General features: G+C 39.7%; 1 protein-coding gene across 5 annotated transcripts in view; it reads left to right on the top strand.

The window, feature by feature from the left end:
* Positions 1-21,871, top strand: part of KIF13A (kinesin family member 13A) — an 82,480-nt gene that overhangs the window by 51,516 nt on the left and 9,093 nt on the right. For 3 of the 5 annotated variants that reach the window (XM_048507643.1, XM_048507645.1, XM_048507647.1), the window contains exons 15-34: positions 792-878; positions 1,224-1,390; positions 1,679-1,889; positions 3,392-3,554; positions 4,978-5,118; positions 6,235-6,384; positions 6,613-6,774; positions 7,730-7,903; positions 9,005-9,156; positions 9,429-9,561; positions 9,656-9,802; positions 11,544-11,582; positions 13,575-13,674; positions 14,033-14,159; positions 15,346-15,401; positions 16,412-16,536; positions 17,823-17,999; positions 19,847-19,939; positions 20,081-20,233; positions 20,982-21,059. In XM_048507643.1, coding sequence (XP_048363600.1) covers positions 792-878; positions 1,224-1,390; positions 1,679-1,889; positions 3,392-3,554; positions 4,978-5,118; positions 6,235-6,384; positions 6,613-6,774; positions 7,730-7,903; positions 9,005-9,156; positions 9,429-9,561; positions 9,656-9,802; positions 11,544-11,582; positions 13,575-13,674; positions 14,033-14,159; positions 15,346-15,401; positions 16,412-16,536; positions 17,823-17,999; positions 19,847-19,939; positions 20,081-20,233; positions 20,982-21,059 — 2,635 coding nt within the window. The remainder of the gene's footprint in view (positions 1-791; positions 879-1,223; positions 1,391-1,678; positions 1,890-3,391; positions 3,555-4,977; positions 5,119-6,234; positions 6,385-6,612; positions 6,775-7,729; positions 7,904-9,004; positions 9,157-9,428; positions 9,562-9,655; positions 9,803-11,543; positions 11,583-13,574; positions 13,675-14,032; positions 14,160-15,345; positions 15,402-16,411; positions 16,537-17,822; positions 18,000-19,846; positions 19,940-20,080; positions 20,234-20,981; positions 21,060-21,871) is intronic. The other 2 variants (XM_048507644.1, XM_048507648.1) reach the window with 1 other exon arrangement.

Below are 21,871 nucleotides of genomic sequence, written 5' to 3'. Positions count from 1 at the left end.
CTAAAGCAACTTGGCTTTGTAAATATGCGTATAAATGAGTAAGTGGCATACATACGAGCCTCCTTAAGAAGCTTGTTAACTAGGTTTGTATAGAGTGCTGTGACCCAGTTACTTAAACATATGTGCTGCATGTTTCATTGCTAAAATAGATGTGCTTCCCTTGTTTACAGCAAGGAGCTACAGCTGCAGTGTCAGTAATTATTAGTCAGTAGGAATCAGCCTTCTGCTGTAGCCTTCATGACTCCACAACCAAGCGCATCCATGCCTGGTATGCTTAAATGTATGGAGAGGGAGTCAAACTAGATCAGTGGTTCTCAACCTTCCTAATGCCGCAACCCTTTAATACAGTTCCTCATGTTGTGGTGACCCCCAACCCTACCGGTGACATTTATCCATTTTACAGATGGAGAACACTGATGCAGAGAGTCTTAGGCGACCCCTGTGAAAGGGTTGTTCGACCCCCAAAGGGGTCGCGACCCACAGGTTGAGAACCACTGAACTAGATCATTTATTCTGAAGTTTCTCCTAGTGGAGGCTTCCCATTGCTGAATCAAGAGCCACTCTTCAGACCTCTTCAAGTTCAGTGATTACACAGTAAAAAAAAGAACCCATCTGTGGGCAGGAAGGATAAAAGAAAATGAAATAAAACTAAATTAATGTGCTACATCTGCATTATGTTGCACATCTGGAATGAACACATGTGTAACAGATTAGAATTGCTCTTATGGTAAACTCGTCTAGAACAGGATGATGTGGATCTTATTTGATCAACGTTTGCATTTTATTTTCAGATCCTGTGTAAATGGTACCCTGGTATGTTCTGCAACGCAGCTGTGGCATGGAGATAGAATCTTGTGGGGAAACAACCACTTTTTTAGGTAGCAGTTTTCTATCTGTCTTTTTTATAGACCCATAACAATGTATGTATTTGCTTTTAAACTCTTAATTTAAAACTCCAACCTCATGGGTGTAATAAGCTGCTGGCCCCGGTTTTACCAAAATCACCAATTCAGGAATTGTACCTTTTTCCTGGAAATATGCAATAATGAAGCCCATATACCAAAAGGGACCTTAATCTGTTCCAGCCGATTGCCACCCTATTAGTCCTTTTCTTCAAGTTCAACGTATAAAAGTCTTTTCAGTAGAATCAAATTAGTTTATTCTTGCAAAACAAAAATATTACATTGATCTCTAGCAAGTACCTTCTTGACTTTTAAAAACAGAATCAATTTACCTAAAAGAAAGCGGAGAGATTGGCTGAAAGAATCAGAAAAAGACACACTATTAACAGAACATGATCTGGATGCTGCTAGTGAAGCTTCTTCAGAACCGGACTATAACTATGAATTTGCACAGATGGAAGTTATAATGAAAACACTGAATAGCAATGGTAAGAAGATGGTTGTTTGGAGCCGCTAAAAATACAGAAAGGCATATAGAAATATTTTGACCCCAAAAATATGTCTGCTTAGTCTGTTCTCTTTTGTTGACCCCCTGCATGAAACTCTGTAATAGAAAATGATGCATTGCCTCTTTTTTTCTAATCCCGTGTGTGTGTTTCAGATCACAGTAGCAGCTCTAGACTTGTATACTTCCCTGTGTTTTTGCAATAGCCTAATTTAGCTGTACAGCAGTGGCATGGAAACAAATTCTAAGATATGATTTCTTGTATACCTAGATCCAGTACAAAATGTTGTCCGGGTGCTGGAGAAACAATACTTGGAAGAGAAGAGGAGTGCTTTGGAGGAACAGCGGATGATGTATGAACGTGAATTGGAGCAGCTCCGACAGCAACTCTCTCCAGAAAGGCGATTTCAGGATTGCGCAGACAGGCTTTCAGACACTACCCAGGCTGCTCGGCAGAAAATGAACCTTTGGTCAGAGGAAAGGTGAGAATATTAGGCCCTGCTAGTAAATGTGCTAAGGCATGTTGCTTATGCTTTCGGAAACTATAATATAGTCCTGTGTACTAGATGACTTGCCATTTTAATTCCAAAACTCACTCTCTTGCAAAAATAGCTTTTCAGTTCTTCTGAAGTTTAGAGCGGTCTGTGGATGTATTTGCTTGACTGGGAAAGGGGAGCCAATGTCACTGGATGTCTTACCAACAGAGGAATAGTTCATCAGTGTAAAAAGCTATTTGTTCCCAGATCACCTTTGTTCACAGATTAATTGTCCACTTACACAGATTCCACAAACAGAAACATGCACTACATTTCCCTGAAAGCAACATGACCCTCTTGTCATCGAAGCAAAGTTAAATTGAAAAGTAGGATAGACCCTTAACGTAAGATGACCCTGCTTTCCTCTCTGCAAAGTGTGCCAGGACGGAGAGTGTATTCACTAGCCGATTCATCAGACTTCTTCCAACCCAGGGAACTGGCTGAAAGGGGCACTCTCCCCTGTCTGCCTTACTACCTTTTGGTTGCTGTCAGAAGACCTAGGAGCAGGGCGCGATACCCACCAGAGAACTCACTGTGCTGCTTCAAGCCTGGGGAGCTAAGTGGTAGGCTCTTCTCCCCCCCCCAAAAAAACTTCTGACATCAGCCAAAAGATGCAGGAAAAAAGGATGTGCCTGCCATTTGGCATGGAGGAGGGGGTGACTTGAAGCAGTGACAACTGATACATAGGACCAGGAGGTCTGGTTCTGTTAATCATCTGGATCACCAAAACATCCTTTTACCCAAATGGAAGTCAGCCCCACTCGTTTTGTAAAGTGAAAAAGGTTAAAAAATGTATCTTTTTGGTAAATATGGTATGTTTTGCTTATGTTTTTGAGGGGAAAAGTTATACATTTTATATGTGAAAATATAAGGTTCATTCAGCTCTGAGTGCAGTGCCTGTGCATAGTGAAGGGGGCAGCACTTCAGTGCATCAGGATCTCTCACCAAGTAAAAGGGGCAAGTTATGCCTGTGATAGCCATCTGCATATAACACATCTCCCCTGATAGCCTTGTCATGTGCAAAGTTTCTGATTATTTTCATCCATCAAATTCAATGGCTAATGCTTTAAACTGAGGATTTGTCCATGAACTATTAATTATCCAGTGGCCGAAGAAAGCTAAGAGCAAGCTACATCAGGCCGTTTCCACACGGCCATGCTCAGGGGTGGCGCCCCCCATGCGAACAGCTCCCTAGGGACGGCGTTTTTGCCATCCCTAGGGCGCTGTTTTTGGCCCATGCGGAAAGGGCCTCAGTACAGAACCTGAGAGTTTTTAGTGCATTGCAAGAAGCACATTACAGCTCCATGTGGAGGTTTTAGATTTCGTCTTAGAGATACAATTTTCCTCAAAAACCCTCATGAGGATGAACAATATTTAGGACATTTTGAAGCTGTTTATCCACTAACTGTAATAGTTCCCTTCCTTTTCCATTTTCTGGTCTTCTACAGGGATGAGTTATTTCGACAGAGCCTAGCTAAATTGAGAGAGCAGATAGTTAAAGCCAATACACTAGTGAGGGAAGCAAACTTCCTAGCAGAAGAAATGAGCAAACTAACAGATTATCAAGTGACGCTGCAGATTCCTGCTGCTAACCTGAGTGCTAACAAGAAGGTAAGAAATGAAAAGTGAAACGTATTTTTCTTAGCCTTCAAAAGAAGCAAAGTCATTTGGATCCAGAAAGAAATTATGGAACTTATTTGTAAGAAGAATAAATAGAGAAATTATAAGCACTAAATACACAGACTGGATTATATACAAGGTCAGTTTATGTTGGACAGGGAGTTAGTTTTTCTGATTTCCCTCTTTCATTTGTCCGTCAAAATGTTTCTGAGAGTCTGACCTCTAGAAGCTACCTCTAGGAGCCTTAGAGGGTTGCAGTGGAACAGAGAAGCTGTGAAGTTCTGTTGATGGAAGTGGCTTTCATTAATAAAATCTGAACATTGGATCCAACCCAGTGATGACTCTTTCTCCAATGTTTCTATCACAGAACTCTTTAATTAGACATACACACAGACACACACAACTTTCATGCCTGTGCTGTAACTCTTCACAGCAGTGATTTTTCGCTTTATGCTGAGAAAATGATGCTACTGTTAAAATTATCAGTGGAAATAATCCACTGTAGCATTAGCTTTAATTTTTACCAAGGCTCAAGTAAAGGCAAATGTAAACAGGGTTTTGTTTGTATGAACAGAGGCCCCTTCTGCACTGCAAACGTATGACGGGTTGCAGTCGAAATAAAGGAACCCGTTGTCCTGTTTTTGCATTCACATGTATCCATACAGGCAGCAATTGGAGCCCACGGAAACAATTTGGGTTGTGGTAGCACCTTCGTGCGAGATACGTCTATTTTTTAAAAAATCACTTCCTGCAGGCATGCAAGAATGGACCCCCACAGCCATTCCAGGCTCCTATGATACAACGATCTGTACCTGCGTAGCTACAGAGAAGAAAGCCATGAATATTTTTTAAAGAAAGGAAAATTGAGACAAATAAAGCGCCTCCTGCCCACCTGTTCACTCCCAAGAGGATTTTTGAAAAGACTCACTTGTTTAGTGATTTTCAAAAAACCTGGTTTGGGGGAAATAACACAAGGCAGACTTGTTTTGGGGGCAGGATCTGTGTGAAGTACCCCCCCTCCCAAAATGGGTTTTTAGTGTCCCACAGCTGTGTTTATTGGCCTGTGCGGAAGGGGCCAAAGGTCCACCCTTCCTATTGACAGTTAGCCTACTGACATAGAAACTTTCTCTGTGACATACTAATTTTTTATGTGCAGGGAGAGATCTAACACTTTTAATGCAACTTGCAAAGGCAAACGCTGTGTAGTTGTTTTTATGACAACTTCTATGGAAATATATTGCAAAATTTGCATAATGTGCAATTTGCATACTATGTTTAAGATTAGCATCTGCTAATATTCTTACATATGGGTTCAGAAAAAATATCAGAGAGAAATAATATGCAGTATTCTGAAAGTGCTTGAGAATATAATTAAATTGAAACCCTTCAATAACATGTCTATTTTACCACTCAGAGAGGGGTGATAGTGAGTGAACCAGCCATTCAAGTCAGAAGAAAAGGAAAAGGCACTCAGGTGTGGAGTATTGAAAAGTTGGAGAACAAGTTAATTGACATGAGAGATCTGTATCAAGAATGCAAGGGAAGAGTCCATGAGGTAATAAACTATAATTTTTCAGCATGGCCAACATGTCTCCCCCACTATCACTTTTATAAAAGAAGAATGTGTTTATAAAGTACAGGTACTATTGCAGCACATTTTATGACAGAAAATCTGCCCTGCTTTTGAAACACCATTACTCTACCAAGTTGTACTTTAGACTTGTGTATGCATTTAGGAAAAGCTGGTGGTGCAAAGTGCCATCAAATACCAGCTGATTTACTGCAGTCCCATAGGGTTTTGAAGGCAAGAGAGAAACAGAGGTGGTTTGGCATTGCCTGTGCGTAGCAGCCCTGAACTTCCTTTGTGGTATCCCATCCAGGTACTAACCAGGAATAACCCTGATCTGAGAGAATCAGGTTAGCCTGGGCTATGTAGGTCATGGAACAATAGACTGCCTAGAAAAAAGATATTGTTTCTATAAAGCTATGTTTTGGTGTGCATGTTTTATTTAATATTACTTATCTTTGAAGTAGTACTCTCTTGAGCCCTTTTTCTGTGTGTACAAGGAATAGCATACAATTGGGCATAAATCTTTTGAAAATACTTTTATTAATTGCAGGTTTATTTATTTATTTAATTTGGCTGTTATCCCACCCTATCCCCGCACTCCTATGAGAAATTTTAGGTTTTTCCCATAATCTGTACCTACAAAATATATCGGCTTTAATTGAATTGTAACTCAGATTTCAACTGTTTACACTTTAATTGAATTGTAACTCAGATTTCCACTGTTTGCTTCTGTGTTAAATTTCATTTTCTTGAACACAGTGGTAAAAATACTGTTACATTGTATGAAATTTATCTTGCCTGCAACAGAAACAAGTATGGGAGTTCCTTTATTATTTCACACATGTAGAATTTTACTTTGGGAATGTATACCTAACTAAAATTTCTGAAAATTGAGATTGTTTTCATTTTATACAACAAGCTTTAGTGATCACAATTATTTAAATGCGACAGGTAGAATTACACCGTTGGGGATCTGAAGTCTGGGTGTTGCCAACTCTGCTTCTGTCTTTGTCTTACATATATTTGTTTTGACTTTCTAAGAAAACTCGTACTTTTTGTTTATACTTTTGACGCTTTACAAATATTGCCTTTTAAAAATAGGTGAAGACACTCACTGGCAAAAAGGGTGACCCGTTTTACGAAGCACAAGAAAACCACAATTTAATTGGTGTTGCAAATGTCTTCTTGGAGTGCCTTTTCTGTGATGTTAAACTTCAGTATGCGGTGCCAATAATTAGCCAGCAAGGGGAGGTAAGATTAAATTGATTTATATCCTGCCTGTCTCCCCCATGGGGAGTTCTGAGACAAGTTTGAGAACAGTAGTTTGTGACTTGAAAATCTGCACACAGATGTTCTTCCTTTCAGTTTCAGAAGGTTCAGGTGAGATGTGCGTGTGTGGGTTCAGATATGTGTGTGTGTTAGATGAGTGACTGGTGTTATTTAATACTGTTAACCTCTCCAGTTGTTTTTGCTCTGTAGGTTGCAGGGCGCCTGCACGTTGAAGTGATGCGTGTCACTGGTGCTGTCCCAGAACGTGTAGTAGAAGACGACTCTTCTGAAAATTCCAGCGAAAGTGGAAGTCTTGAAATCATGGACAACAATGGAGAAATTATTCACAGGCCTAAAAAACTCACCTGCAGGGTTAGAGCTGCCATTTATTCACTAATATTTTTAAAGGACAAATATTTTAACAATATAATATACTTGAACCTATTTGGGATTTTTTTGAAAAAAACAAAACCTTACTGAAGTAGGAGATACTTCTGTTACTGGACCAACCCTACTAGTATATTGCATACCAACAGATATCTCAGTATGGTCATTAATGTGCCTTAAAAAATGCCTTGTTCCAGCTGAAATGTTTATAGTATTAGAAGAACCTTCTGTTTGAATAGTGGGTAATCAGCTAACTAAATTATCACATTTAAAAGATGTGATAATTCCGTAACGGAACTGGGGTTGAAGAATTTGGTGCCTATAAAATTAGCAGTGTTATCCTCAGTGATAGGCAGGTATGGACATGGATTACTTTTGAATCCATTAAAATTATTGTGATCCATTTAATATCAATGGGAACTTGGAAGGACTCATGAGGTAGAGAAATCCCATTTCCTTTCCCTGGTGGCCCACTCCCCCTTCTGTTTCCATTTCCTTGTCTCTTCCTTCTGTCTTTTTGCTGTTTGTTCCATTTTGCCATCTTCTTTCTGTCTCCCTCTCTTCATACCATCTCCCATTTGCTACTTGGTCCATTTCTTACTTCTTCTCCCTGCTCTGTGCTTGTTCATGACCTTTCCTCTCATTTTCCTGCTACAGCTTGCCAATTTCCCTGTTGCTGCAGCACACCTAAATGTGGTTGGGACTTTTAAAAAATTACGTTTGAGAATGTATTCATCGCTCTTCTTAATCTTTGAACCCCAACTTTATGTTAAAGTTTATGGAAGTACAAATTCCTTGGCTAAAAATGAGTATTAACAAATAAGAAATGTATCTGCATGATCATTCAAACCTATTTTAAATTAGTCCTTCAGTGTGTAACTGGTTATCTTAACAACTGTGAAGCATTTAACTTACTGAATTTCAATGTTACCATTTTCAGGTAAAAATAAAAGAGGCAACAGGTCTACCACTGAATCTCTCCAACTTTGTTTTCTGTCAATATACCTTCTGGGATCAATGTGAGCCAACTGTTGCAGCACCAGTTGTAGATCCAGACGTGCCTTCACCTCTAAGCAAGGATGCCCAGTTTACAGTAACTTTCTCTCATTGCAAGGTAATGTTTTGTGGTTTTCTTTTAGAATCTCATGAGCACACATAAATCTGAATACGTAACACTGCATAAATAAATGTATTTATTTATATCCCATTCTTCTCCTTGAAAGTACCCAAAGCAGCTTATGACAAAAAACCTCTATACACACAAAACCAAAAAAGACAACATAATAACAGCATAACACCAAACTGCATCGTGGGCAGACCCCAGACTCAGATGCTAGAATCCTCTGAAAGTCTAGGATACAAGCCGTGGGTTTAAGAGCCGAAGGGCCAAAAGTCCTTTGCATCTCTGGCCATGTCCAAGCTGTATAGGTACCAGAACGGCAGGAAGTGGAACAAAGCAAGATTGTTCAGCTGCTAAAAGTGTTCCTATACTCTTGAAGCAGTGTTGTCTGATCCAGCATGGGTTGGAGTCCTGAGTGGAAATGTAGATATGGATAGGTTTCTGGAATTTCAGCCCAATCCATAGCTGACAGGCAGCCGGGGATGGCGCCACTGCAGCACCTCACCCACCTCTCCTAAAGGCTTCCTTGCAGCACAGGAAGCCCAGAGAAGAAAAATCAAACCCCCACTGACAATCCCCCGCTAGGGATTGGAGGATTTAATGGGGGATTATGCAGCTGTAGAACAAAAAATGTGGCATATCTCCAAGGGCCCCTGTGCTGGCGGGGGGGGGGGGGGGGGGGGAAGAGGAATGGAAGCCGAGTTTGATTCCACCCCCTGGATGCCCCCAGTACACCCAGCCTGCCTGTACAATTTTGTGCATCAGTGGGCCTGAACAAGGATGGTGGCTTCTGGGTCAGGTGCTGCAGAGTCACTGTTGCCCCACCCCAACCATGTAAGCAGCCCCTCTGCCAGCACATTTGTCTCTCATTCTGGTGGAATGGACACCCACACCAGCACAGGGCTGTGATGGCTCCAGCGGGGGATCCCCCCCCCAGATTGGGCTGCCTCTTCCTTCCACTAGGAGCTTTTATCACACTGTTAGACCTGTTACACCTGTTAAAGCATGCAAACTGAACATACACTGTAATTTTTTTATCATTAATCACTGACCAAATGCATGAATCAACTTTACTGTTATATTTCAACTATTCAGGATTACATAGTAAATGTAACAGAAGAATTTCTGGAGTTCATAGCAGATGGAGCACTTGCTATTGAAGTGTGGGGTCATCGATGTGCTGGAAATGGCAGCTCCATATGGGAGGTGGATTCTCTTCATGCAAAAACCAGGACCTTGAGAGACAGGTAACATGGAACTTACGTTATCCTGCTGGTAGTGAAGCCTCACCACAAACAGTATGTTTCAGAGAGGTGGGGAGAAGACAGGGCACATGTGCCATGAGTAGCTGGACTGGGAGAAGAGAATAATGGGCTCAGTGAACATGTGAAGGAATGCAGAGAGGGTGCATGTGAAAGAGCATCTATAGGAAGAAGAGAGACGATGGTCCTAGAATTGTCCTACTGATATATTAAGCAGAACGTTAGTCCTGTTTTTACTGCTTTGGGGATTGTCTTAGGTGGAATGAAGTAACACGTCGGATTGAAATGTGGGTGTCAATTCAAGAACTGAACGAAATGGGGGATTATGCAGCTGTGGAGCTCCACCAGGCAAAGGATGTAAACACAGGAGGGATTTTCCAGCTTAGGCAGGTACAGTGTATTTTTTCTCCATATAGAAAACAATGTGAACGAATCAGTAGTTATTTTTTACGCTTTAACGTTTTTGTTCTGGTTATGTGATCAGGGCCATTCTCGTAGAGTTCAGGTGACTGTCAAACCGGTGCAACATTCAGGAACACTGCCGCTCATGGTGGAAGCCATTCTCTCCATTTCTGTTGGCTGTGTGACTGCCAGGTCAACCAAATTACAGAGGGGCTTGGACAGTTACCAGGTAGGATGATGAGTGTGAACCGTCAAATAATTAGGTGATACAGACTTATTATTTTGTGTTTGTCCTTTTAGTATACAAGCGAAGGTCAAAATGTTCCTTTGTATCAATATTCTGTCATTAACGTCCAGCGCACAAACATATTCTTGGATGAAAGTTCACTTGGTGGCTCATGATCTGCCACTTTTTCCCTCTACCTATTACTGTTTTTTCCATGCTTGGGTCACTTGTCTAGACTACCATGACCATTTCACCCCACATGTTTTGCTGTACCCTACTATATTGTCACCATGTCTCAAAAAAGAAAATTGAAGACCTAGAAGAAGTGCAGGAAAGGCTCAAGATGTTCATGTTCTTGCCTTATGAGGCCAGGCTAAATCAAGTGAGTTTTTTCATTTAGAACTGGGTGGTGGCATCACAGAGATCTACAAAATTACACAAAATCAACAGAGAGAAATTTTTCCCATAATACGATGGGGGTCATACTATGAAGGTGAATCAGTGAGATTTAAGACATTCAAAAGAAAGTGCCACTTGTACATAACAGGCACGGAATTTACTGCCCTTTGCCATGTGATAATGGGATCATAAGAACATAAGAACTAGCCTGCTGGATCAGACCAGAGTCCATCTAGTCCAGCACTCTGCTACTCGCAGTGTCCCACCAGGTGCCTTTGGGAGCTCACATGCAGGATGTGAAAGCAATGGCCTGCTGCTGCTGCTGCTCCTGAGCACCTAAATCAATGGTGGATAGCTCTATCACTGGCTATTAATGACAGGAAGTGGGGCCTCATGGTTCAGGATGTAACTCTTAGGATTTGTATATTATTTGATATTAAGATTTATTTTTAAACATATACCGTATAAACTCAGCTGATCATAGTCACAATGTGGCATTCATAAGGTGAGTGCGAAAACAATATTAATAATGTCAGGCCATGGAATACCATGCCCACTTTTTTAGAAGAAATGTTAAAAGTCTTAAAAGACTAGAACAAAATTTTAAAGCCTCAGCACAATTTATTTATTTATTATTAAGGAACAACTGTTCTTTGATTTGGAATGGGGTAAGCCAGCAAAATTTTAGTTGCTAGATTTAAATGGTGTTCTGTTGGATTTTTTAAAAAGTGTCTAATACTTAGAGCTATAGGTACAGTTGAATGCGAACGTTCTCTAGTGGATGATTGGTGAGCAAGACTGACAGCTCTGGTGACCTATCATGGGGGACTAAATCTAATATCCCATCCCCACAGAATATGTGATCAGTGCACCTCCATCAAATTGTGTAGAAGCAGTTTTCATCCAACTGTTGTCCAAAAAAAAATGAGGAAAGTAATCTGGTGAATGGTGACTCTATATAACTAGTATGGCTTTGGAAGTCCTGTTTCGTACATCGTTCACAGTTCACCATAGAGGGGTTGGAGCATCCATTTGATTTTCCAGCATGTTAGTGGGCCACCAGCAGTAACATTGGAACTGACCTTAAATTTGGCAGACTATTTTTAATCTAATCTGTGGCTAAGGCTGATTCCGCATGGGCCAAAAACAGCAGTGTGAAAACGGTGTGAAAATGGTGTAAAAGGGTTTAAAACGGTGTAAAAGGGTTTATACTGTTTTCACACCGCTGTTTTTGGCCCATGTGGAATCAGCCTAAGTTTCCATTTGTAAATGCTCTTTATTTGTGGTGTGTTGCCGAGAAAAATGCATGTTCTGTATGTTTACAAAGTGTATTTTTTTCTACCAGAGAGATGATGATGGTGGTGGTGATATGGATAGTTATCAGGTATTGCTGCTGTTGCTGTCAAATCACATGGCATGGGGCACAGCTAATGCTAATAGTTGTTTTCAACTCTGATAGGGGCCGTAGGTGTACACACAAAAAGCTTTAAAAGACTGTCTTCCTTCAGAAGTTTCTATTTATTACAGAGCAAACCCTGTCAGTGCAATTATACATTGCGTTTTCTCATGTGACATCTCTAACTATCTTTGCATATATAGGTGGACTGTTGCCTATTATGCTGAAATAAAATTTTGTTGCTTTGAGGAGTCGCAAAGACTCCTGTTTACTTTCATCAATTCATTAGATATTTCTGGATGTAAGGCTCATTCCGCACATGCAGAATAATGCACTTTCAAACTGCTTTCAGTGCTCTTTGAAGCTGTGCGGAATAGCAAAATCCACTTTAAACAGTTGTGAAAGTGGTTTGAAAATGCATTATTTTGCATGTGCGGAAGGGGCCTAAGTTACGCGAGAGAAGGATTCAACAAAAGTCTAGAAACGTTTTCTTCCATTTTGTAAAAGCACAATTGCATGTTAAGTAATTATTCAGCATCCATATTTGTAATTGTTTTTATTAGATCTAGGTGAGCCCTCTAGGGGAGAGCGGTGTATAAATCCAATAATAAATAAATAAATAAGATCACGGGGTTGGATCCCACTAAATTTTCCATTAACAGATGATACCTCTTTCACTGGAATGGAACTTGCTTTCCCCCTTCTACTGCAGCCCACCGATCTGCCTCTTGGGAAAGGAACAGCATGAAAGACACTGTGGAGATCTTCTGCCTGAGGTGGAAGTCACTGAACCCCTGTTCTTCTGATAGTGGAAAACTTAATCAAGATCCAACCCATATGTATTATGAAAAGCAAAAAAACCCCCCAGTTAAATTAGTTTTTAGTGAGCATCCTATATCACTATATATTTTATATATTTTACTTGATTATATCATCCTATATGATATTTTATTTTATTTATATCATTCTATATCCTATATATTTTACTTGATTTAAAGTGGTTTAATTTTGAAGAAGCAAAACTAGCAATAGCACAAATTCAGACATTCTGTAATTGTACAGCTTAGTCAGCTGTACAATTGTTTCAAAAACCTAAAAGTTCAAACTACCCATTCTAGTACTAGATCTGCTCCAATTACATAGAAAACAGGTCCAATTTAAGGATCAAAATGATTCACAGATAAAAAGAAAAGGATCCCTCCTAAATACCTGCTGCTTATTTCTTTGCAGCCTCTGTCTGCTCCCCACCCCACATTTTTATTGGTCGGAATTGTTTCCAGTATTGAGTCTTGGCTGATGGAAAAGTAACATTGGGATACAGACAGGGTGATGCTGCTGCAGGATTAGCATACCCCACCCACATGTCCCCTTTAAATTAGACCTTCCTCATCTGCTTTCTGCATATTTGGGGCAGATCTTCAACTGACAAATACAATTTGAGTTTAAACTAGCCGCTATCTTGCTGCAAGCTATTCTTGGCGCTTCCTGATAATGTACCATGAAGAAAGGATGCAACATTTCTATAAGCATGATTGCATGATGGAGTTTTATTTGCATGGGGGTTATTTAAGTTGCACTGCTGGTAGCTACTTGTAATTAAATTAATTCAGGTTTAAGGGTACATCTGTTGGCATCTCCAGAATCATCTTCAGTTCCATATGCTACTAAATAGTTCCTTGGCCACTGCATTATTTTTCTGCTTGAATTTAAATCACAAATTAATGCAAGCTGAAGTACACGAATAGTTCAGATTATGAAAAAAAATGCGATAATTCTATCTTTTCATCTTTTTGCCACTTGCAAATTTGGCAGACTTTTCTTTGGTGATGCACTATTTAACCATCTAAAGTAAATAAGTTGTTCTCATTTTTCTGTACCTCCAATCAAACTGTTGAATAGCTTTGCCAATACAGCATAACATTAAATGTTTGGGTTTATTTACTATATTGTGTGTTCAGACAACATTTCTCTCTTCAACAGGAAGAAGACCTAAACTGTGTGAGAGAGCGATGGTCCGAGGCACTAATAAAACGGAGGGAATACTTAGATGAGCAGATTAAGAAAATCAGCAATAAACCAGGTTTGTGCTTCTTGTGGTATTACTAACTGTACAAGCACTTTGTCTCTTTAACAAATGTGCATTACAAGTTTTTGCACATATTTTGTTCATATTCAGAATCTGGTCTTGAAAGGAACTTTCTTAATTATCAATTGTGGTAGCTTTGATAAGCTTTCAAGCGATGATTGAAAATCCATCTCCACTGGTAGAATTAATGGTAGAATTATTGTTGACTTCACTGGGAAAGATTTTTATGTGTTCTAATCTGAATACAGTTTGCCATTGTGTTGCTGGAAAATGTTGAGCAAAATGTATCTTAAAGGTCATGGATGTAACATGTTGTACTTCTCTTTCTCTCCACTTCCTTCTCGTATTACAGTAAAAACAGATGATGATGAAGAAAGGGAAGCACGGCTTGTAGAACAGTGGGTGGGGCTAACCGAAGAGAGGAATGCTGTGCTTGTTCCAGCACCAGACAGTGGGATTCCAGGTGCACCTGCCAATTGGTAGGTGGAGAAATCATGCGAATTACAGTATCTTCAAACTACTGTCTTGTGGATGTTTGAAGGAAAGATAAACTACTGGTTTATTTTTAAAGCTTCATTTATTCCAAAAAGTATTCCCCTTCCTCATGCTCCGGCCTAGGGTGACTTATGGGATATTAAAACCAGGAATATTTTAGTCCTGTCACACTGTAATGTGCTATAATACAAATTTGAATCTGTCTTTTGTGCTGTATATTCAAATTCCTTAATATTTCACGTTTAGTCTAGTTTTATGGTTAATGTGTTTCATGATAGGTACCCTGTTGAAGAAACTGTACTTGATACTCCTTTTTTAATCAACAAAGTCTGGTTATGCTAATGCAATTAAATTATTTGAAAGAACAGTGTTGAGAATCCAAAGCAAGGCTGCTTGGTCAGTTTATTACAGACTGACAGCAGGTATTGAACTGTTCCAGCTGAGGGTAGTAGCTTGTAATTTATAATAGAAATGGAATGTGTTAACGTGAAATACAGCAAAATAAAAGCAGACTTTATAATTGAAATGGGAAAAAATGGTTCAGAAGAAATGAAATATTGGTTTTATAATAGTGTAAAGTTTCGAGAGCAAGTGAGTGAGAGGACATATTTTGAGAATGATATCTTGTATTTACAATAGTGGTGAATCCCAAGCCTTGATAGGTAGCACCTGATTGTTTCTATCGTTTTATTTTTTTTGTCCTGATCAGATATCAAATGTGTAGTTACTGTGCCAAATATATAGAATGATGTGTTGTTTATTGAGAAGCAAAATGTCCAAGGCCATTCTTTCCATGTCTGCATAAGCAAACCGCACAGACTCTGCATCCCCTTCAAGCAGTAGCACACAAATAAAATTAGGGATGCAGTGTGTGGTAATGTTTTGTTAAATTTTATGTTCTAGTTGCGAGTTTCTTAAATATTGATATTTTTCAAGTTGCAGTTTACATCATACATAGAATGTGCTGTGATGCACAGTATAAATTCATAATTATTTGATTGATAAATGCTGCTAATGTGCATAATTCTTCCTACATTTCACTTGTATTGATATCTGTTGTTATTTAATTTGAATTACTGGCTTTTTAAAAAAGAAGCTTGAGATGTCCAGTAAAATACTTCTGCGTGGTTATGATCGACTATATTGACAGAGATGCTCTTTTACTCTTAGGATCCCACCTACTGGAATGGAAACTCACATCCCTGTTCTTTTCCTTGATTTGAATGGTAAGTTTCATCTTGCTGCAGGTCTGAAGGGCATGAGTTAATGTTAGTGTTTCTTTGAGCAAAGTGTAAAAATGAGAGGTTTTCTTGAAAAAAAAAGGTGACTTAATAATGAGTTCATATGGAAAATTAGTTTTGCTTATCGTATATGGAGGGAAAGAAAACAATTTAAGGACTTACAGGGTCTTTCAAAAGTAGGTGGTCTTTGCAATATAAAAAGTATTCTATGGATCCTACTCTTGGGCAGTAAAGACTTATTTATAATGTGAAATGAGATATTCTTTGCGTGGCATCATTCAAAAGATCAAAGTGCTTTTTTTCAAACATTTGTTTGCTGCCATTTTCTTGTGTTTTCAGATAGCTATTTTATAGTAAATAGATGTTTTCAAATGGCATATTAAAATATCGCATATATGTGAAGGCTTTTGTACAGTTGTGATTTCTGATTAATATATTTAAGGTTAATATACTGAATACTATGACAGAAGGCGACGCTAGTAATACTTCTACTTGATCTTTTCAATATCAGTGTCCCAGTACTGTTTACAATGCCTAAGAGAGTATTCTATCCTTTTTGATGGTGCTTTTGCCTTTGTGCTCAACCACACTTTCCATGGGTCAGTCTTTTCTAGTCTTCTTGCCTGCACTAGTGTGGTGTTCTTTCAGGACTCCATGGATGCCCTAAGAACATATCTGATCTTCCCTGAAGCCCTGCATATTGAGACTTCATAGCAGAAATGGGACTTTCTGACTATATCTGAGCTGTTGTTTAGGGTTTCAGGTGCATGCCTCCCCTCTTCCTTCCAGACAGCAGAAAGGAGGTTTTGGTGATACAATAATAGCTAGGGTCATGACTTGACCACAGCTGTGATTGTTTCTGTTCTTTGCTAGCTCTGCCATGACCCTGCAAACAATACCACAACCACCTGGCTCTCTGTTAACCATTAATAGAATTATTTGATGCTAATAATTGCTCTACTACTTGCTTTAATTGTGCTCCTTTTTTTTCTTAGCTGATGACCTCAGTGCCAACGAACAGCTTGTAGGTCCCCATGCATCAGGAGTTAATTCAATACTACCGAAGGAGCATGGAAGTCAGTTCTTTTATCTGCCAATCATAAAACACAGTGATGATGAGGTAAATTATTAGCAAGCTGTCCTGGACAGTTGATTTGCGGGTACCCTATCCATCTTTAATTGATGTGTTTTACTACCATCTCCTTTGCTTTGATCAAACGTGTATAGATTGTATATTGTTTTAAGAACAACTCATTAGCAAAATGGTACATGACTACTATATTAGGTGAGAGACTATATTATGCGTTTCCAAGAATAACAAAAAAGTAATTTTCATAATTTTCATTAGACAATCACTTTAAAAAGAAGTTTTCCAGTTCCTTCTGTTCCTTAGTTTTCAAAAATGTTGCTAAGGTGATGTCTTTCTATTCCAATGCCTGTCTTTATCATTCCAATGCCTGAATATAATATGCTAGAATTTATTCCATCTTTTGAAAATTGGCTGAGGAGGGTCTCTTTCCAATAAAGGAGACCCATCAGAATAAAATATACATTGCTATATCTAACACTCAAGTATGGACCAGACTGTGGATACCTAAATCTGTGGATCAGGCCTACACTGACTGGAAGCAGATTTTTCTTTAATATATATATTTATTAAGGTTTTCAAATTTTTCTGCAAACTTTGGGGGGGGGGGTCCCCCATGTTTGGAGAAAAATCTGCTTCCAAATATATATATTGTGGGAGGTTAAATCCTTATTTGAACAGCCTCCTGATTTTTTTGCTGTGGTTGGCTGCAATTCACAGCAGCCGGGGGTCCTTCTGCCCACACGGGAGTGGTCTCAAGGCAAAGGCAGCCCAAGTGACCCAAAAGCAGGTCAAGATAAGGAGGGGAGAAGGGGGAAAAGAGAGGTGGGGAGAAACAGAAAAGGGGAGGAGAAATGGGGGAAGATTTCTGGAGAAGGGGGAGAAAGGGGGTGAAATTATCAGAGAAGGGGAGTGGGAAGAAAGAAGATTGACTGATAAGGCAAGAGAAGGTGGAAGATTGTCAGAGGAGGGGGAGAAAGAGATGGTGGAATCTTGTAGAAAGGGATTAGGGAGAAATAGCGGTGGGAAGATAGAGAAGAGGAGGCAATTACAGATAAGGGATGGAGGAGAAGGAGAGGGGAAAGATATTATAGAAGAGGGAGAAGGAAGAAAGCAAAGATGGGGAGATTGGATGGACCCTCCCTGAGGTTTCTTGTGGATCCCCTCTTGTTTTATTTGTATTATTATTTATCTTGTATTATTTTTAAATAGTTTCATTGAAGCTTCTGTGTTCTGCTCATTAGGCATTTTTGCATTTCATAGGTAAGTTTGTCTAATCTACGTTGGTTTCTTTTTATTCTCTCCTGAACTGCTCTTAGGTTTCAGCCACTGCTGCTTGGGATTCTTCTGTGCATGATTCAGTGCACTTAAACAGGGTAACACCCCAACATGAGAGAATCTACTTAATAGTGAAGATCACAGTGCAGCTTAGCCATCCTGCAGCTATGGAACTGATGTTACGGAAAAGGATTGCTGCTAATATTTACAATAAACAGGTAACAGATTCTTACCATTCAGGTCTGCTGTCAATGTTTATTGCACAAAAAATAAATTTGCGTCAAAAACAATGTAGTACTTGAGATGGATAATATTACAGTGTTAATTTGGATATTTAAATTTGTCCGTTTCTTATCACCATGAGACGTAATTATTTTATTGTAGCAATAACTACCATGTTTGAGCTCTGCCTTTCTGTGTGTCACAGCATTTGTCTATTTTGTATTCTTTTAAAACTAATTAACAGTAAAAAACAGTAAAAACAGTAAACTAATTAACAGTAAAAACTAATTAACAGTAAAAACTAATAATTTGAGTATTTTAATCTGGTTTACCTTGGTTTCCCATCAAGGCACTTATTTGATTCATACCTGTTAATTTCAGCACTACTACTGAAAGAGCCCTTCGGGGGTTAGGCGGTCTATTAAGTCTAATAAAATAATAATAATAATAATAATAATAATAATAATAATAATAATAATAATAATAATAATAATAATAATAATACTGCATATGTTATCCTATATCCTTTCACATGTAGCTAACAATGTGTGCTCATTGTTAACAATACACAATTCTCCTACAAGGAAGCAATATCAATACAGAAAATTGCTGCATATTAAATGGGTTTGAGATCCTAATCCATTTAATATAGGTAGGACCCCCTCCCTTGCATGCCACCCCTCACTCCCTCACCTCCCTCACTCCCCTTCCATTGCATGGAACCCCTCCCCTTCCCTCCCTCTGCTAGGGTGGGTGGGCCTTGTACATTTCTGTGCGCAGGCACTATATGTTGTAAACTTCCTTTCTGAGGTGCAGCCCTCAAGTAGGATTTGTTTCTGATATACTTGAATCTCAGGAGCAAGTTTTGGGGCGTTGGGGTGGGACTGGAAAAAGCCAGAAATGTGGGTAATATTTGTGTCTTGCCACACATGCTGGTATTTCTCTTTTCCAAGCCACAACTGGTCCTTAGGATAGGATCTATGCCCATCTTTCCTTGGTTCTTCAGATCCGAGTCTGTGTTTGACAAAAAGGTGTCAAAGAATGTGCTGGGTGCAGTGCAGTGGTGGGATCCAAAAATTTTAGTAACAGGTTCCCATGGTGGTGGGATTCAAACAGTGGCGTAGCGCCAATGGGGCTGGGCGGGGCCTACCGATGGGGCGCGTGGCAATGGGCATTCCGAGGCGGGCATTAATAATTTCCATCTGTCCGTACTGTAAAAAACTCTTACTGTAAAAAAAAGTTCCTTTGCACTCTCCAGCTGGTATCTTTTCTGTCCATAATTTTAAAACTCATTATAGCAAGTCCCATCATCTAATACTGCCAACAGAAACAACTACTTCTCCTCTAATTGACTGCCTGTCAAATACTTAATACTTTCAAATACTTAATTTTGTTTCTAGAAATCAAAAGAAGGATATTTTCCTGAAACAAGGAACTTTACCATATTTCTAAAACATGTTTTTAAAACAGCCCAACAGGAAGAATTATCCCGTTTTCTACCTTCGCTAACCAGCCACATAGGAAACAACAGGGCTTTATGATTTTTGGACCTAATGGAATTTCTAACGGAAAAGCGGACCCAATTAGTAACCCCCTCTCGGCACACACAAATAATTAGTAACCCACTCTCGGGAACTGGTGAGAACCTGCTGGATCCCACCTCTGGTGCAGTGCAATGAACTGATCTGTGAACTGATCTTGAAATAATGTTTTCTAAGACTACATATAAGGAAGGTGTTTCAGATCTGCTTTTTAATTGTATTTTTATTAGCTTGCTTGCGTGATCAAGCTATTTACTATGTGAATTCTGCATTTTTCAAAACTACTTTTGCCTTTTTTTTAGAGTTTTACCCAGAGTCTGAAAAGAAGAATATCATTGAAGAATATATGTTATGCTTGTGGTGTGGCATATGAAATAGTGTCCAATATACCAAAGGTACATTCTAATGTCTTTCTGTCAAGAAATAAGTGGGAAAATCAGAGTATCAGGGAACTATGTAGACTTCTTGAAGGATATTAGCCCAAACTGACAAATGTTGCTATCAATTTGTATTTTGGTCTTAAACTTAAATTTTAGGCTACAGAAGAAATTGAGGACCGAGAGACCCTAGCTTTGATGGCAGCCAAGAGTGAAAACGAGGGTACATCAGATGGTGAAACTTACATAGAGAAGTATACCCGTGGAGTATTGCATGTCGAAAATATTTTGAGTCTTGAACGACTAAGACAGGCAAGTAGACAAGAGGTCTGACCTGTTATTATGGCTCTTATGTCTATGAGGAATACCTGTTATTTTCTTTTTTTCACCTTTAGTATATAGGGTAGTTTGCCAATCCTAGTTGATGTGATTTTCAATTTGGAAATTTAATTGAAAAGCTGTTTAAACAAAAGTAAAGTATGCTTTGTGTGCACAAATGTATGTTTCATGTTTCTTCCAAAATAAGCTTTACAACCGAATCCAGATTTGGGGGGAGCTGTGTGGTGGATGGGGAGGGTGTGGGGGAGGCAGTGCTGCATCGCCTCCAGTGAATCTTCATGCGGTGCAGCAAACCATGGGAAACTCCCCCCAACTGCTGCCCAGAAAAACTCAATTGTAAAAAATGACTTATGCCACATGTTTTCATGATGTAAATCAGAGGACTGCACCAAGGGAGTTCCCAGGCTGAAAGCCTGGTGTAGGCCAGCTACTGTCAGCTCTAACCCCAGAATGCTCCTTGCCCGCCCCAAGCTGTGCTGGCAGCCTCCTTTACACCAGTGTATCACTAGGAGAGGAAACCTCTTCCAGCCACCTCCCTTTTCGCCTTCCCCACCACTTTAAGTGTCACTTATGCTGGTGGGGTGGGCAAACATGTTGGTGCGGGTCCGTGCCACTCCCACAGTCCATTCTACCACCCACCCTCCATCTGGATTGTACTGCAAATTGGCTATGTTTATAGTTAGAATTTTATATTTCATGCGTTCCTTGTGTCTTAATACAGGCTGTCACAGTCAAGGAAGCTTTTTCTACCAAGGCTCGACACATACGGAGGAGTGTCAGCACACCTAATGTTCACAATGTAAGATGCCTTTTCAGTGTTACAACTAGTTGTGCATATTTAGACAATAAGGAGAATTGTGAAATTGTAAGGGGCACTTTTCAAATATTCAGGTGCCAGTTAACTTGGGGTGCTACTACTAACTTGAGGAGCAGCAGTGGCATAGTGGTTAAGAGCAGGTGTACTCTAATCTGGAGGAACCGGGTTTGATTCCCCGCTCTGCTGCCTGAGCTGTGGAGAATTCAGATTAGCCTGTACACTCCAACACATGCCAGCTGGCTGACCTTGGGCTAGTCACAGTTCTTCTGAGCTCTGTCAGCCCCACCACCTCACAGGGTGTTTGTTGTGAGGGGGGAAGGGAAAGAAGTTTGTAAACCCCTTTGAGTCTCCTATAGGAGAAAAGGGGGGGGGTATAAATCCAACTCTTCTTCTTCTTCTTCTTCTTCTTCTTCTTCTTCTTCTTCTTCTTCTTCTTCTTCTTCTTCTTCTTCTTCTTCTTCTTCTTCTTCTTCCTCCTCCTCCTCCTCCTCCTCCTCCTCCTCTTCTTCTTCTTCTATGTTACTATCTCTGGTTACTGCACCCCTCAGTTTTGTGAGCAGAGACACAGATAGTAGGCTTGGGATATTGGCTTTAAGTGGTCCATTGGACAGTATGGAAAAAAGTAGTCCTTTGTGTTACCTGTTCCTATATCACTGGGGGTATAAAAATAAGTGCTAGCATTTTGAATTTTCCTGCCAATGGGCAGCTATTGTGTACCTTTTGACACACAGGTAATATAGTTCTTGTAAGCCCTAAAAGCAATCTAGCTGCACTTTGGACTAATCAGCATTTTT

The sequence above is a fragment of the Sphaerodactylus townsendi genome, linkage group LG09, assembly GCF_021028975.2.
Source record: "Sphaerodactylus townsendi isolate TG3544 linkage group LG09, MPM_Stown_v2.3, whole genome shotgun sequence".
NCBI classification, from domain to species: Eukaryota; Metazoa; Chordata; class Lepidosauria; order Squamata; family Sphaerodactylidae; genus Sphaerodactylus; species Sphaerodactylus townsendi.
This window is presented reverse-complemented; position numbering and strand designations above follow the sequence as displayed.